Source organism: Myxine glutinosa, chromosome 13 (assembly GCF_964187855.1).
Source record: "Myxine glutinosa chromosome 13, kmMyxGlut1.1, whole genome shotgun sequence".
Taxonomy (NCBI): domain Eukaryota; kingdom Metazoa; phylum Chordata; class Myxini; order Myxiniformes; family Myxinidae; genus Myxine; species Myxine glutinosa.
Genome location: NC_136273.1, coordinates 46,807,462 through 46,821,132, shown reverse-complemented (window position 1 = coordinate 46,821,132; position 13,671 = coordinate 46,807,462). Strand labels below are relative to the sequence as shown.

Below are 13,671 nucleotides of genomic sequence, written 5' to 3'. Positions count from 1 at the left end.
ACATGGGGTGTACTTACTTTTTCACATGACTGTATATACCCTCGGACCCCGCTAATCACAGGGGATATGTTCCTGGAAAATCCGCGAATAGTGAAACCCACGAATAGTGGGGCATTACTTCAATGGAAAAATGTGGGATCGCGAAAATTTGCGAATAGAGGAATAAACCGCGAATGGCAAAGCAAAATCTTCAAATGGTGAGGCAAATCCCATGAATGTCGACAATAATCCATGAAGGTCGATTAAAATCTCGTGAATGTATGCGTGGCATTGTTTCAATGGGGAAAAGAGGGATATGTTATAAGTTCGCGGCGGTTCCTGATTCATAGAGGAAATTTTTTAAAGTTTAAAATGTTTTCGACTGCAAATGCACATGATTACAGTTTCATTAAAAATGTTCACAAAAAAAAACGACAACACCAGGTACAATTTCCAATTTATTGAAGGAGTGCGCTTACAGTTTATTAAAAGTGCTTAACCACACCATGCAGTGAAAGTAAAAAAAAAAAACACAACACCATCATATACCGTTTAAATTTTTTATTTTACAAACACACGCAACTTTCAAATGATGATGATGATGGTGATGAAGTAAAATCCCATTAATTCCTTGAACTTTGAGGGCGACCCAAATTATGGTGCAGCAAAAGGGAGAGCCAGGAGACGTAGGAGAAAGTGAGGGTGCTGGTGATCTTGAGATGGAGGGAGCAGGGCTGAAGAAATGGGTAATGGGGAGCTGCCCTGACACATTGCCCAACATTTCGATGCAGCTCTTTGTATGGGAGCAGCAAATCATCCAAGCTCCTCTTGAACTTGAGATACTTCTCCAAGACTGGGTCAGCGTCTTTCACCCTGTCGACAATCGCCCGCATGTCCTGCAGCAACTCGCCCAGGAACTGGTCTGTGAGGTTGGACCTCGGCACCTCTTCCTCATTACTGCCCACCTCCTCCTCCTTGGAAACCTTTGGAATGGTGTCCAATGCGTCCTCGATGAGCGGGGTTAGGGAACGGTTCAGCATCATGGTTTTCAGCATGAAGTCCCTCGTCTGCATGTTGTCCTCCATCCATATTCTGAGAGTCTTCTCCATCCTTTCCATGTGAACATTCCGGACATGGGTGACCACCTTCATACTCGATACAGCGCTCGCTGAAAGTTTCTCACGAATTGCCTTCTCCTTCATCCGTATGTAGCAAAATAGTGGATTCATTGACGCCGTAATGCCTGCCAACAGAGGCTGCACTCTGTCCTCTTGAAAGCCGGCCGAGCAGCTCCACTTTCTGGCTCAGGCACATCACGTTCTTCTGCCTCTTGGTAGTCGACGCATCTCTGGCACTGGTCTTGCACTTGGGAGCCATGATTGAACAATGAGCAGAGCGAGTCAAAAACACAGGTCAAAGCAACGGAACGAGAACAATGATTGAAATCGAGGACACAGTCTATATATGTAGGATTGTGAGCATTGTCGGTAGTTGCGGGAAGTACTCTGCCAATTGATTGTGGGTGATGTTATCGGATGATGCCGTGTTGAGCCTATCTGCTAATTTCAATAATAGATTTAATGAATCATTTGCATTGTATAATTCACGGAGTTGACGTGTTTACACATCTAGTGGGATATCCCGCGAAGCTCGCTTATAGTGCAGCTAAAATGTGCGGCCACGAAAGCCATGAAAACGCAAACCACACAGCAGTGAATGTATGGTACTGTACTGTATAAGCAGGTCATGCTCACGGCTTGTATGAGATGTTTTTTTTTGCATACATCCAGCTGCTTTATGCATGGCTAGTGAAAGATGGGTCTTATAAATATGCCATGCTAGCGGCTCGTGAACATTTTTTTGCACCCCTGAAAAACCGCGAATTCGCGGAACATGTCCGTGAATAGGGGGAAACCCATGAGTTCACGGAACACGGCCGCGAATAGAAAAAAAACGTGAATTCATGGAACATGGCCACGAATAGGGGGGGGGGGGGAACCGTGATTTCACGGAACATGACCGCGAATGGAAAAGAAACCGCGAATTTGAGGGACATTTTTCCGTGAAGAGAGAAACATGTCGCATTTTATCACCCGCGAACAACATTTATGCAGGGCCTCGAAGGCCCCAGGCCTGCATTCGTGTCGGATTTTCGGGTTATAAGTGAAGATGAAGATTTTCCCACGAGCCTGAATGAAAATTTTATATATTTATGTCACTGAATTTTGTGTAACAACATGAAAGTCGGTTAAAATGAGGCTCATTCCCCAAAAAACAAATTGTACAGCATCGTTTTTGCAACAAAAAAAACCTTGTGGGCCTCCGAGGCCCAATCACTGCATCCAAGGGTTAAAGTCATCCTATTCTTTATCTTTATGGGCACTTCTGATATCATAAACACCTACTACTATGGCTACTTTAATGGCCCCAATTATTCCCATCTTCTTGTGGGGTCGACTGCGGCTAGTTTTTGGTCCACGTTTGACCATAGGTGATTTGGCCAGGAAGGAGAACCTGACGAACCTGACGTCGAACCTGACGTTCGACTGAAGGTAATTTGGCCAGGAATTTATCATTTGTTCAGGGTTCCGGTGATAACTTGCCTAATCTTCACAAAATACACCGTCAGATCTTTAATATCCTCCATCTAATTCTGGCAGGTGGGACACTGGAATTGTGTTCCGTTCCCCCAAGCGATGACACAATTCGTGACTCAATGTCCTGTCTGCAAAGCACCAATCCAACAGCTTTATATTTGCGTCGGGAATCAAACCTGGAGAAGACTGCTCAAACACAAGACTACTGCCTCTGTACTATCTATCTATTGCTGGGAAAATACTTGCCCACATCATTCTTAATCGCATGTCATCAGCAATTGTCAACACCATCGCCCCCATAAAGCCAATGCTGCTTTCATGCTGGACGTGGCACGACCGATATGATGTTCACCGCTCATCAACTTCAGGAAAATAGCAGAGAACAACATCGCGATCGATACATGGTCTTCATCGACCTTAAAAAAAGTGTTTGATTTGGTCAGTGGAGAAGGCCTGTGGAAGCTATTGCACAAGATTGTCTGTCCTACTAAGTTGATCAACATCATCAGATCCTTCCACGATGGCATGGATGGTCGTGTGAGGGACAGTGGATGCACTTCTGAGTCATTTCCTGTTACCAACGACACAAAGAAAGGCTGTGTCTTAGCTCCCCTATTATTAGTCCCCTACCGGTGTACACCGGAGGGGACTATAGGTTTGCCCTCCGTCCGTCAGTCCGTCACACAAAGAACCGTTTTCCGGACTTTTTTTTCTAAACGCTTAACGCTAATGATTTCAAACTTGGTACATGGTTTCCTCATGATAAGTTACAGATCAAGTTCGAACTTCACGACGTTTCGATCATTTTTGACAAACTTATGCACTTTGAACTTTGGGAATTCTGATAATTCTGATGATCCTTAACTCAGTGCCATTTTAAGTTTTAATTTCCTTTAAAAAAGATTTTCTCTGCAATAATTGGACCGATTGAGATCAAATTTTCACCGTAGGAGGGACTCGGTCTGCAGAATATTTACTGGTAATTATGATGTCAAAGGTCACGCGGTTCGGCCGCCATATTGTTTTTCGTGAAAACACAAAAAACCCTTTTTCTCTGCAACGGCTGAACAGATCGAGGCCAAACTTTGCAGGCAGGATCGCATACCCATGACGAACAAAAAAGTCAGCGAGCATGACGTCATGCGTCACATGGTTTCAGAGTTATGACGTTTTTAAGCATGAACCTTTAAAACCGAGCTCCTCCCTCATTTTTGATCCAATCGAGGGGAAACTTCACAAATCTGTTCAGCACGTCAGTCTACTAAAATGTCCTTTTGGAATTTGCGATAGGGCACGTGGTTTGGCAGGTATCATTAATTAAACGAAAATATATATTTTTTAAATGGATATCTCTTGTTTATTCTAGAGTTCTCCTCAAGCCGCAACACGCGCCCTCAGCCTCGTCTCGCGAACGTCAAAAGCGCGACACAGCGCGCGCTTTCGGGAGGGGCGGAGCCAAGCCGAGCAACATATATATATACACATCGATCATTGATCGTGAACCGGAAAATATAATAAATTACTGATATTTAGCGACAAAAGGTTCTTTATCAAAAACTTATTTTCTCGGGCTTCTGCTGACCTGTCTGCAAGGTGTATAAATCGAAGTCCCGAGTGCGAATCACAGGTGAGCCCGTCCTGAGGTAATTAGCGATTGGGAACGATTCAGCATCTGTGGGTGAATAACCCTTGGTAATTTCCCCAACAGTTTTCCGGACGACAGACTGCCGGTAGGGAACATGTATTGCAACGCAATACTCAGAATGCTTGTTTAGCATTGCGTTTTCTTCTATGCTCCATGATGCCTTCAAAGATTGCACCCGGGGAGAGATGATCCAGTTTCGCACCGACGGTCGTATCTATCATTTGCAGTGTCTGAAGGCCAAGTCCAGAATCAGTGAAATGTTGCTCTGTGATCTACTTTTCGCCTGATGACTGCACACTCTTCAGTCATAATCTCGAAGATATGTAATTGATTGTTCGTCGCTATGGCCTTATGCCATAAGTGCACCGTAGTAGTAGTGAGACACAGAAGTCCATTATGCGTTCATTGAAGGGTTATGCCTAAATATAGCAATTCCTCCTTCCCTCACATTCAAACTCACAGAAAAAAAAATTGCTGACACTTGTTCAACAATATGGCTGATTCATGATTGTGTAAAATTTCTCGTTGTTTTCCAGCAATGCAAGTGCCTTGGAAGGCGAGAAAGAACCTGGTGATTCATATATTCTCTCTCTCTCTCTGTCTCTCTCTCTCTCTCTCTCTCTCTCTCTCTCTCACTCTCACTCTCTCTCTCACTCTCACTCTCACTCTCTCTCTCTCTCACACTCTCTCTCACACTCTCTCTCACTCTCTCACTCTCACTCTCACTCTCACTCTCACTCTCTCTCTCACACTCTCTCTCACTCTCTCTCACTCTCTCTCACTCTCTCACTCTCTCACTCTCACTCTCACTCTCACTCTCACTCTCTCTCTCTCTCTCTCTCTCTCTCTCTCTCTCTCTCTCACTCTCACTCTCACTCTCACTCTCTCTCTCTCTCTCTCACACTCTCTCTCACTCTCTCTCACTCTCTCACTCTCTCACTCTCTCACTCTCTCACTCTCATATCTGTGTGTGTAAACACCAAATGGTTGTGGTTCTATATAGTAAACTGCAGGTCCATGTGATCCCAGTGTTAGCTATTGTTTTTAAACATTCACATGAGCTCTTCTGCACCTCTTCTCCCTCTCCTTATACAAAAATAGCAACGCCAGTAAACACCTGTCGGAGCCAGGGACATGTATAACCAATGAGGCAGGAGATCGTTGCCCACACAAGATGTTTCTTCCAAGTAACCGTTGCAGGTCTCATCCATCATCTTGTTTGAAGCTTCTTTGCACTCAAGGAGCATTATTTTGCCAAGGCCAATGGAAGAAAGGTTGTTGCTTACAGTGAAATGGACTGCCTCATTCCATCTGGCCTTTTATGTGAAACTGCTTTGTTTAATTACCAAGGATGCCTTATTTAGGTAGGGGGACCTGGACTCACATCTTTGTTTGACTGAAATGTCATGAGGAAAACCACTCTGCTGTTTGTAATACCCCTTATGGGGGAACGAAGGAGTTAAACAGGATTCCCTCTCTCAACTTGTCTCCAGTGTCCTTTTAACCTTCTGGAGGTGATTGTGGATGTCCCGTTCAACTTTTTGGCAATTTTCTTAATGAGAATAAATATTAATTATTCTCATCAAGGTTGTCCATAACTGTGACCCAATACCTCGTTTTATTGATGGCCTCGCTGTATCGGCCTCGTCGCCATGCTTATTGCTTCAACTCATCTGGAATTTAGGAACGTTCCTGTCACAGAGGCCTCTGGCTAGCATGCGTGCGAAGGCACACCCACAGAGACACCACCAAAAAAGATACTTTCGCTTTTGCTCAGAAGCTCTTCCCTGTTCCAAACCACTTGCGGAGATGCTCTGTGCATGCCTCCGCAAAGCGCGTGCGCCCACTACACACCCACTTGGTCACGCCATTGTATTCACCATCCTGGTCGGGTTAATTTCATTCGTTGTGCCTCTGAAGTACATTCTTTTTATGAGTAGTTACCATATTTAGAACCTGATCACTTCTGGACTCATCCATCACCAGGTTCTGAAGCACCTTGTTGATGCAGGTCATGTAATTATAGGATGATACTTGAAGAATCCTAAAAAAATTGTTTGTGCTCAAGTTTGAACGAATGTTGCAAATGTTATTAGGATCAGAATTATAGTTGATGTTCTTGCAAAAATAATCCAACAAAATAACTGCCCTTTTAAAAAGTATATCTTGGTAACTTGTTCTTTTGTTGTTGTTTTCCAGGATCAACAACTCACAGCTGAAGTTGCCAGTTGTCTCTCTCATCGAGCATCTGCGATGATGGAGTTTGCACTAGATTTGGACGAGGCCAGCAGCAAGTCGAGCGGTGATGGAGAGAAAATGAGGAGCGAGCCACAGAGTGAAAGGATTAAAGAACAAGAATACAGAGCGGCGCAAGGAGCAACTGTTGTGGAGGTGGTAAAGAGTAGAGGTGTTGCAGCAGAAAGGGGGAGAGTCGGACGTCGACGCTGCAGATCCAAGACCATGGCATACGACATCCAAGGCCAGACAAGGTAAAGACGCAGTCCCCCCCTTTTCTTCCAAACACTGAGCAAGGTGTGTAAGGGTCCTATTCCGAGCCTCAGTGTTAGAACGTAAACAGCTGTCGCTTGATTGATGTAAAAAAATGTCATAATATAAACCATTTGTGCCTGTCACACTTAGAATAATTTACTATCCCAAAAATGGCAACGGCATATTATTGGACAGATTGTTTCTTCCTGATGTCTGTCTATCCAATTCTTCATGCTGAATAAACTTGAAACCATGGATTTATTCAGTATAACAACAATAATAGTAATTTGTAATTCTGGTGCTCTGCCTGAAGGCAGGCTCGGTACTGCCAAAGCAGTTTCTTGGCAAGGCTTATACTGGGTGGGTTTGGCATTGCCCTGCAAGAATTTGGGCATAGATTTTGAAATTGGCCAGGGTGCCTTAGCTCGAGTGCTATTAGTGAAGGACATCATGGAACCTCTGACATCCACCAACTGATGCTGGCAGATGGGAAGCCCAGCTTAACGTCCCCGAGGCATTGATGAATAATACTACCTGTGAAACACACAGCTGGGGCAGGATTTGAAACCAGGCTATGCAGCTTAGAGAGCAGTAAGCGCACCTCTAGGCCATCCTGCCAGAATAATAATCATAATCTTACCATTCATAATACACAAACTAACAGATGGGAGAGTAAAACTGTGCAAGGGGAAGTCAAGTCATTGCAGAAATGCAGAAAACAAGGAAACTAAAAGTCAAGAGAAACAGATGGCAGTGCTATCGCCGTTGCTTCATGGTGTGCCCCAACAAGAAAACATCTTTTATTAAATGGTAAGTCTGAGATCAAAATGTGGAATTGATTCCTGCAAATGAGTGGAATCAAAATGTGGAATTGATTCCTGCAAATGAGTGGACGCAATGAAAGATGGATGAAAATTTGGTTTTAAATGTCGTGGCTCCTAAATGTGGCTTTAAGAGATATGAAATGAGAATGCAATGCAATGAGTGTTTTAAGGAAAGTATAGGGAAAGTTAACTAGTTGGGAAAGAAACGGACACATACTTTCAAAACTTGTTTGTGTCATCTGTATGAGGGGTTTGTGTCATCTGTATGAGGGGTTTGTGTCATCTGTATGAGGGCTTTGTGTCATCTGTATGAGGGGTTTGTGTCATCTGTTTTCTTAGGGTACTCAATTTAATGGGTAGAAACTGATGTGAGCACTTTCTTAGCAGCTGACGCAATCAATATTCATATTAAGGAAGGCATTCAAAACGATTTACAAACGACAGACTCGCAATAGTCCAACATATGCCAACCTTTTTATTTTCCAATATTTGAGTTAGTATACATAACGGGTAACTTCTTCTTCTTCTTCTTCTTTAGCGAGCACAATTATGCCCATGTTCTGGTGGGGTTGGTCATGGGAAGCATGGCCCGAGTACATAAGAATTTGTAACAATTACCCCCCAAAATAGGTATTTTTTTGTTTATTTGTTTGTTTAAAGTCTTAGGATTATGTTAGTATGATTCCACATGCTGCCCTGTCTTTCAGCAAACATAGAAATTGGTTTAAAATACCTTTAGTTAGTGCAGTATACTGTTTATTCTACCAGGTGAGCGCCAGGGGTATTGCCCCTATGTTTTTTATATGGAGTCCGGGCTCATAGAAGAGCTAGAACACAGAACAGATCAGATGGCAACAAAAAAATGGAACGGCAGAAAGAGAAGGGTGAAATGTCAACAGCAGGGCCGATGGAGAGAGCAGACGGAGACAGACAAACAAGTGATGCAGGTAACGATGAGGGGTAGAGGAGAACGCACGGGGTGGACAAGTTGGATGCAGAAGCAAAATTTGGGGGTGGGGAGAGGGTGGTGGGTGTGATTTAACGGGTGTAGAAAAGATCATGGTTTTGGATTGGAGACCATCTGAGATGGTGATGAACAGCTGTCTTGAAGACCAGGAGGGAAGAATGAGATTGAAGAGGAAGTGGAAGTTTGTTGCACATGTGGGCAAAAAGAGGAACAAGTGAGTGGAGTTGAGCATTGTGTAGATTTTGGACGTTTTAGCAGAAGGAGATTGTTGGTGGACTGCATGCACCCGCCAGATAACTGAGGGGGACAGAGAGGGCAGAGGTTGCTAGACCAGAAAGGAGGCGGATGAAGACAGAGAGACCACCGACCTGTCGGCAATGGTGAAGCAATAGGCCCATAATAAGTTGGTATTTCTTGGACTATTACAAGTGTCTCATTCAAAGAACATCCAATGTATCATCGACAGACAGCAACTCCAGTATTGTGAGGAGAAAGTGTGAACTGTTACTTGTATAAGTGATCGCAATCCACTTCGTGTTAATTTGAGGCATTTTGGAGTGGTTGTTGCATCATTTGCTCTTCGAGGAGCCAAATATGATTTTGATAAACACCAAAGCAATTTGTCACAAATCAAACTACATCTTAACATTAATGTGTGTGATTGTGTGTGATTAATGTTAGCTCTTTCACGAGCCTCGATCTTGTATACAAAAAAAACAAAACAAAAAAACATTGCTCAACCAATGTCAATGAAGCGCAATAGTCCCTGTGACGTTTCGTTATTTGTTCCAGATTGAAAAAATATTCTCCATTAGTTAGGACAAGGTCCTTGGTATTGTCAGGGTTTGTCTCGAAAGAGCACCTGGTGTTGGGCAGATACTATTGGACAGATAACAGATACTATTGGGCATATACTATTGTACAAAACTCTTCTTGTTGTCTGTTTTCTTAGTAAAGAGGCACCAAGAGACATCCTGGGTCTGACTCTGAGACCACCGCTTCGCAGACGAACATGCAGTGAGAGCAGCATTTCAAGGAACATTGGTGAAAACACACGGGACAGACCTTCAGCTGACCCAAATCTTCATCCAGGAGCATCAAATAAGGCCACAGGCTCAGAATGGGGTCTCCTGCGGCCAGACGGGTCAGCGGGATACTGCACCTCAGCCATGGTGTATGCTCCTTTTGTGAGCTGGCCTCAGGTGTGTATGTTGTTGGTTGTTATCTCCAAGTGTAGGTTTCAGTAGGTGGAACAAAGGGACACCTACCAGGTCTCAAAGTATCCACCTCTGTAGTGTGTGTGTGTGTGTGTGTGTGTGTGTGTGTGTGTGTGTGTGTGTGTGTTTATATGTAGTTTTTGTTTGAATGTCTTGTTGCATAAGTAATATTTATGTTTGGGGATATAAGTATAAGTAAGTTTGGGGGTATAAGTATGTTAATTTGCAGAAGTATTTTGTTGCATAAGTAATATTTGAAGTGAAGTAACAGGATGCTTTTCATTCAAATGTGGTGTTTCTTGCGGAATTTGACTTCCTGTCTATTTTTCATTGCACGTGTCGACGTGGGTTCCAGCACGAGGCATGCCCTAGTCTGAATTGCTTTTTTTTTTTTTAATGAAATATCACAGCCTCTTAGGCCTGATATACCCCTGGAAAGGAAGTGGGATAACATGGGAAATGTGATAACGTGTGACTTCATAATTATTACCACCCATACTGGAAGAGGAAGTATTGATTTGCATTTTTATTTTATTCTTTATAAAAAAAAAACATTCTCGATAAAGTATGATACTTTCCATTAAATTTTATTCCATTAAACCATCTCCATTTTGAATGGCCCTAACCCTATTCTCAGATTATATTTGCTCTGAAGTGGCTCTGGCCTTGAGCCAGGCTACTTTGTATATTCTGGGTTAAGTTGCACCAGCCTGGGCTGGCCCAGGCCTATAGGACATCTTCAACACACACCACATAAAAGGTTTGACTGTTTATTCTGTTATGGCAACCCTTTTCGAACACTTCTGGGTGCCACTTCAGATTGTGGTATAGGTTTTTTTTTCTACAGGCCCTTTTGTATGGTGGGGTTAGCAATGACAATTTGTCTAAAAATAGGGTTATGATCTCAAAGTCTTTTGTTTACAATGCAATTATTTTATCATATTAATGGTATTAATGTTTCCAATGGATTAATGGTATCCCTGGTGTTGGGCTAGCGGCTAGGGTGCCGGCTTAGGATCCAAGGATCCTGGGTTCGAATCCCGGTCGATCGCTGAATTAACGCCAGGGGGGTTGACTCAGCCTGTCATCCTTCCGAGGTCGGCTAATTGAGTACCAGTTCACTGGTAATTCCCTGTTTGTCGTTAAAGGCGGCAAAAAGGGTTGGCGTCAGGAAGGGCATCCGGCCGTAAAACATTGCTTCAAATAGGGGACCGAAAAACAACAACAACCACGGTTCCCAAAAAAGGCCAACCCCCGCTTTGCGGGGAAAAATGGCCTCTAAAGGTGGTTATTATTATTTTTATAATGGTATACTCGTATGTGTAATGCGACATGGCTATAGCATATGTAGCACATAAAATACCACTGCACCATGATTCTGCTATATTTTTGATGGCTCTGGGGAGTGGACGAACTGTATCTAACATCTAACATATAGTAACATCCAAACATCTACTAACATCTAACATAACATCTAACATCTATCATCTAACATCTATATATATAGTGGCTATCTAACAGGAGGATTTCAGGAATCACTGAACCCAGGAATGATTGTCGTCCCTCCTTTTTGAAATAATTGCCTCCGCACTGATGAGAGCAAGCCTTGAGGGATTTGGTGGGGTGCTTTGGGTACGTGACCAAAACCGTGAAACCGTGAAATGCCAGGATGGCTCGATCCAGTACAGTGCAGTCAATTTGTAATCTAAAATACAAGATGCAGTGAATCACTGCCCGACTTTTCATTTTCACCTTGATTATAAATCATACAAGTCTAAAATATTTCAGAATGCCTCAATTTAACTCACGCTGATCTTATTTTACAGCAGTTGAATGATGACACTTCTTTTCAACCTTCTCCTGACTCATTCCCTCATTCAAGCATGATGTGGACAACTTCATGAATAAGAACTACCGAACTTTACCTGATCAACATTATGTTGTTTCCCCACATCAATCATATTCTGCTGCTATTCCTGCGTCCTCTCCATACCCCTGTTACGACACCTGTTACAATTCACCTGTTGTACCACTACAACACCTGCAACGATACAACAATACAACACAACAGGTGCTAGATATTCACCACCGGCTCTAAGAGTTATTGTTATATCGTTGACTATGATAATATAATAATTGATAATATGATAACTTGATAATAATTTTTGATACTTGATAATAATCCCATAAGATAAAATAGTTGGATATACATGTACTTTATAAATGTACATCACAGGTCCACCCTATTTCAAATGCCAAAACTGGTACGTAGCTTTCCCACTAACGGGGGTGGAATGTTGGATATTTTGTTGCAGCCGTCATGTTTAATGTTACATCGCAAACTGTAACGATAATACAATCATAAATACTTAGCTGACTGATGTTAATTTGCAAATGGAAAGAAAAAAAAAGAATATTTGGCTCCATTTTATAAATCCAGGCCCATCATGTTGTAAATGCCAAGATAGTCCATTTTCCTATATGAACACTGTTAGGAGAATTACAAAATAAATATTTCAGATAAAGCACCATCCTTGTGGCAAACAGATGCAAAATATATTACAGTCACAAACAGAAAGGTTTCTTAGCTACCCTCCACTGTGGTCAGTTTAAATTTACTCGCAGTAAGTTCTGTAATGTGGTACAAATTATTCCAAATAGAATCGTCATATTGTCAAATAATGACAGTTTATCACAGGGTCCTCTTGATGACTAAATAACTGAGTAGGAACACCCATGTTTATCAAACTAACAAAAACAATTCGATGTTTCAGTCTCTAGGAGGTCACGCGTAGTCATCAACATCATCGTCATCATCCAACACATACCTGGGATTCTCACATTTGTCCCCCATGAACGAACATGCTTCTGTACATGCAAGTCGGTTGAGTATGCACGTACAATAAGTCCTCCGACAGGCAGTCTTGGCACAGTGACAGACAACCACCTCGACAAGACCTCTTAGTGCTGGGTCATTGCTCAGCATTGTGGGCTGGATCATCCCTTGGTCATAACCTATCACTTCCCACCCGCTTCCAATAGGATCGGGAAGGTTTTACTTTGCTCGAAGAGCTCGTCTCCACACAAGTGAATGGTAGTTAGCCCGTTAACTGAAAAAAGCCATACTGTCTAATGCAGGTTGGAGTCCTTCATTTCTCGGCTTCCTTTGACACACCCAGTGTTGTACCATGTCACACATTGTGCTAGCTTTATGTACACTGGCTACACAGTTGGCTACACAGTTGGTTACACAATGGCTACATAGTTGACACCGCACGTGACAAAGCCGAATGCCTCAACTCTGTGTTTGCCTCAAAATCTTGTGTCGCAAACCCATCTCTCTCTGTTCCCACCTTTCCCAGTCGAACCCAACTGCTCCTGGACTCTGTGTCCTTCTCTCCTGACAAGGTGGAGAAGTTTTTGTCAAACCTCGACTCTGATTCTGCAACTGGATCAGATGGCATCAGCCCACAGGTCCTAAAATCGTGCTCTGCCGCTCTATCTCACCCTCTCTCTGTTCTTTTCACCCTCTCTTTTGCTCAAGGTCATCTGCCAGCATCTTGGAAATCAGCAAACATTACCGCTTTGCACAAAAAATGTGCAAAAACAGATCCTTGCAATGACAGACCAATCAGCCTACTTCCAATTATCAGCAAAGTCATGGAATCCATCATTGCTTCGGAAATCAAATCCTTCCTCTTCTCGAATGGCTTGATCTCTGATCATCAATTTGGATTCAGACCAGGTCATTCTACTCTGGACAAGTTGCTTCTGCTGTCTCAACAATGGATGGAGGTCCTCAATGCCAAACAGGAAATCAGAGCTGTCTCACTTGACATATCACGTGCCTTCAATACAGTCTGGCACCCAGCTCTGCTCACCAAACTCTCCTCCTATGGTATCCATGGAAATCTCCACTCATGGCTTGCGGACTTCCTCTCTGGTCATAGGC

At 43.0% G+C, this 13,671-nt stretch overlaps 1 protein-coding gene across 1 annotated transcript in view; it reads left to right on the top strand.

The window, feature by feature from the left end:
• Nucleotides 1-13,671, top strand: part of LOC137438912 (uncharacterized) — a 144,288-nt gene that overhangs the window by 100,803 nt on the left and 29,814 nt on the right. The window contains exons 9-10 of the mRNA XM_068134385.2: nucleotides 6,421-6,710; nucleotides 9,455-9,704. Coding sequence (XP_067990486.2) covers nucleotides 6,421-6,710; nucleotides 9,455-9,704 — 540 coding nt within the window. The remainder of the gene's footprint in view (nucleotides 1-6,420; nucleotides 6,711-9,454; nucleotides 9,705-13,671) is intronic.